At 35.8% G+C, this 3,473-nt stretch overlaps 1 protein-coding gene across 1 annotated transcript in view; it reads right to left on the reverse strand.

The window, feature by feature from the left end:
• The window catches only part of LOC106534000 (partitioning defective 3 homolog), a gene marked incomplete at its 3' end in the record, with an annotated part of 82,156 nt that overhangs the window by 54,578 nt on the left and 24,105 nt on the right, over positions 1-3,473 (reverse strand). Inside the window, 1 exon segment of the mRNA XM_014030496.1 lies at positions 2,928-3,019. Within this exon segment, the coding sequence (XP_013885950.1) occupies positions 2,928-3,019 (92 nt within the window).

The following is a 3,473-nucleotide window of genomic DNA, read 5'->3' on the forward strand; positions in this document are numbered from 1 at the left end:
GGGTGTGACACCATGTGAACAAAAACAGGAAGTAAGGTAGTGAACGAAAGAAACAATATGATGATGAAAACAAATTATATACAAACAGGACGCTAAAGAAATGTTTAAATAAGACAAAAAAATGAAACAAACCAAAGAAATAATGAAAGGAGCAACAAGAAACTCACATCTTCAATAAAAACATAAAAACTGTAAAGAATTTGAAATATAAACGTGAGAAAAATGAGCAGCTGTTGCAAAGTCAGAGCATTTTATGAAGTGATGCTATTACCTTTAGTAAAACCTCATGTGAGGAATTGATTGCTTTAGATTTCTATATGGTTTCTATAGATTTGTTTTTATTTTGTTTTTGTTTTTATTTTCTCAAATATGGAGATTGTTAAAGTTTAAGTTGTTTATTTGAAGTTGGTTTTAAATAAGGGACAAATATGAGATTTTTTTTCTTCTTTCTGCACCTTTTTCATTCAATAATTGATTTATTTTGAGATTTTTTTACATTTTTTGTTATATTTTATGAAATAAATTAACAAACTAACTATAGCTGCACAATATTATCATTTGAGCATCGTCATCACAGGTCCTGCCATGGAGGAGGCAAATTAAATCAACTTCTTATCTCAGGACTAAACCACTAAACAAGAAGTCATGGCGCAAACAGTCGAATGTTACAACTTTTATTTTAATGGGTTGCTACAAGTTAACAGGAGTTAAAACTTTTATTTTGTAGTGAAACGTGTGGGACATTTATGTTTTTTGTAGAAGTGTTGTCGGAGAATGCTCTAGCTGTTGTTGACAAAAACGAGGAAAATTAGAAAATGTGCAGAGAGCTGAAGGACAAGAGGTAAAATCAGTTAGCATGAATGCTAATAATAGGAAAGAGTAACTAAGAGAACAGAGGCAACTAGTTAGGAGGTAAAACAGAATTCACGTTTGCAGATGATGGAAATATTTGCTCAGGTCCTAGCACAATAAAGGATAATAATAACTCTTAAATACAGACAAAAACATACGTATAACACAAAAAAACAGAGTTAAGATCAGGGCAGGTTCATCATCAACAAGATGAGAGCAGAACTTAACAATTTGAAACATTCTTGAGCTTTTTTTTTTATTTAGCAAGGTTAAACAGTTTGAGTTCTGTAATTAAAATTTTAAAAGCACAACAATCGAGAGAATTAAAACAGAAGAAAGCAGAAATAAACGATGGAAGATAAATGTAAACAACAAACTTAATCCCTGACATTGAGATTTAACTTCCTCTGCTGATTAAAAAGTAAATAATCATCCTGATAATTCATCAGATCAACAGTTTCCTTGTTTCACAGCCTTCAGAGTTTGAATCTGTTCAGCAGCTTCAATGTTATTAAACCTTTAATTTAGCAAGAAAACTCCCTTTAAGATTAAAAACCTCTTTTTTACGAGTCCTGGCTGAAATGGGCATCAGGAAATACAATGATGTTGCATAGTTACACATTAAAGTCCTAAAAGGAAATTAAGAACATGTAAACAGTGGAATTAAATACAGATCTCCTGCGTATTCATTTAAACGGTTAATTTCCAATCATTCTGCAACATATTTCATGCGAAACATGCAGAAAATATAAAAGCCTTTTTACTCATTTCTGTGCAAACAAACAGAACAGAGCAAAGKAATAGATGTTTGTAAAAGTGAAGCTTTTTCGCATTTTACTTGGAAACTATTAAACCATAAAACAGTCTAAACTAACAAACACAAAACAAACTGCAGCTCAGAATAAAAGCCAGAGCTGTGGAGGTTTTCACAGATTCTATATGAAGATAAATCATGCAGATGACCTCCTGTGACCCTTTAAAAGTGAAAAGCAGAGTTACGACTCGGTCCCGTCCCCCAGCTGTGAAACATGCTCACTCCTGCAGGTTTTACAAGACGCCAGATCTAATCCACTCACAGCTTAGAAGCAATGACTGTGATTAGCTGGGGGGGGGGGTCCCTTGTTGACAGCTAAGAGGCAGGAGAAGCTGGGGTTTCTGCGAAAATGGCAGGAATAATAATAACAGCGTACCTGCGCATTAAGCTGGAGGCATGCAGCAGAGCAAAAATAACAAAACAAAACATGGCTGTTAATAACAGGAGCTGAACAGGTTAGCGCGTGGGAGAGCTCCGGCAGCGAGACCACGATCAGTTTTGCTCCCACAAAAGATAATTATGTAAATCAGAGAGCAGGTTTTTAAACGAGATCTGCTGCAAAACAAACCTGGACGGCAACACAGAAACCTGCTGGATGGAGCTTTTTTTTTAAACCACATTATTGTCAGAAGAAAAAGGAAAAAGAGAAAAAATATTTCCTCTGGTGATTATTTCAAACGAGGAGCGAAGCAACAAACAACTCCTGTTTTATCCTCCTCGTTTTTTATTTTTATTTTTTCACGGTGTCAGAGAAATAATACCATAACTGCACAGGAATTCTTTTCTCCTTTTTTATTTTTGACTTTATCAGAAGCAAACTACAAACTAACCTTGTGTGGAAAACGTGGGAGTCAAAGAAAACCAGAGACTTTTAATGTTTTATCACCTGCCCCCATGAAAAGCAAAATAAATCTGACTCTCTGTGTGTGTTCTGTCTGTGTTAGCAAAATTTTTGAGGAAACACTAAGGGGATTTTATTAAAACTCATTCAAAATGGCTGCAGAAGCTAATCGACTTTAGCAAAAACAAAGGCTATAAGTCAGTAGCTGAGACTTATCTACAACTGATAGTATGAGGGCTAAAAGATCACTGGACTTTTCCCAGTTTTTTTTTTTTTAATTTAGAGAATAAAGAATTCCAAAATTGTGAATTCAGAAAGGAGGATGTTGCAGTCGGGCTCTTTAAAATTCAATATTCAAGGATTTTTAATAGTATATTTGAAAAACACAAGCAGAGAAGCTGATTAATAAACTCGACTTACTCCAGAGACCTGACGGGCGTGTGATCCATGCAGGAGTCGGCCCGGCCAACCGGCTCGATCCTCCCGTTTTCTTCTTCTCTGGTGTCGTCGTCCTAAAGCAGAGCACAGGAAGAGGAGGAAGGTGAAAAGCAAGACATGAAAACAGCGGAAAGGCTGCTGATTCTGTGCAAAATATCAACTTCACTTGAAGACGAATGGCTTATGACTTCAGTAAATGAATCGATCAGCGTGTTGTCAGAACATCTCCAGTAAATTAAAATGTCAAAAAAAGGTGTAGTAGGTCATGTGGACAGGTTCTTCTTCAAAGAAACATTTAGTCTCTCCTCAAAGAGACTTCTTCAGTCTGAGGAGTTTCAGGTAAACTCAGCCATCAGTCTGACTATCATTAAGGCCCTGATTGTAAACTATATATCATAGAGGATCATCAGTCTGACTATTATTAGTGCTCTGATCATCACCTATAGATCATAGAGGACCATCAGTCTGACTATCGTTAAGGCCCTGATTATCACCTATAGATCATAGAGGACCATCAGTCTGACTATC

The sequence above is a fragment of the Austrofundulus limnaeus genome, unplaced genomic scaffold (genome assembly GCF_001266775.1).
Source record: "Austrofundulus limnaeus strain Quisiro unplaced genomic scaffold, Austrofundulus_limnaeus-1.0 Scaffold1071, whole genome shotgun sequence".
In the NCBI taxonomy this organism is placed as follows: domain Eukaryota; kingdom Metazoa; phylum Chordata; class Actinopteri; order Cyprinodontiformes; family Rivulidae; genus Austrofundulus; species Austrofundulus limnaeus.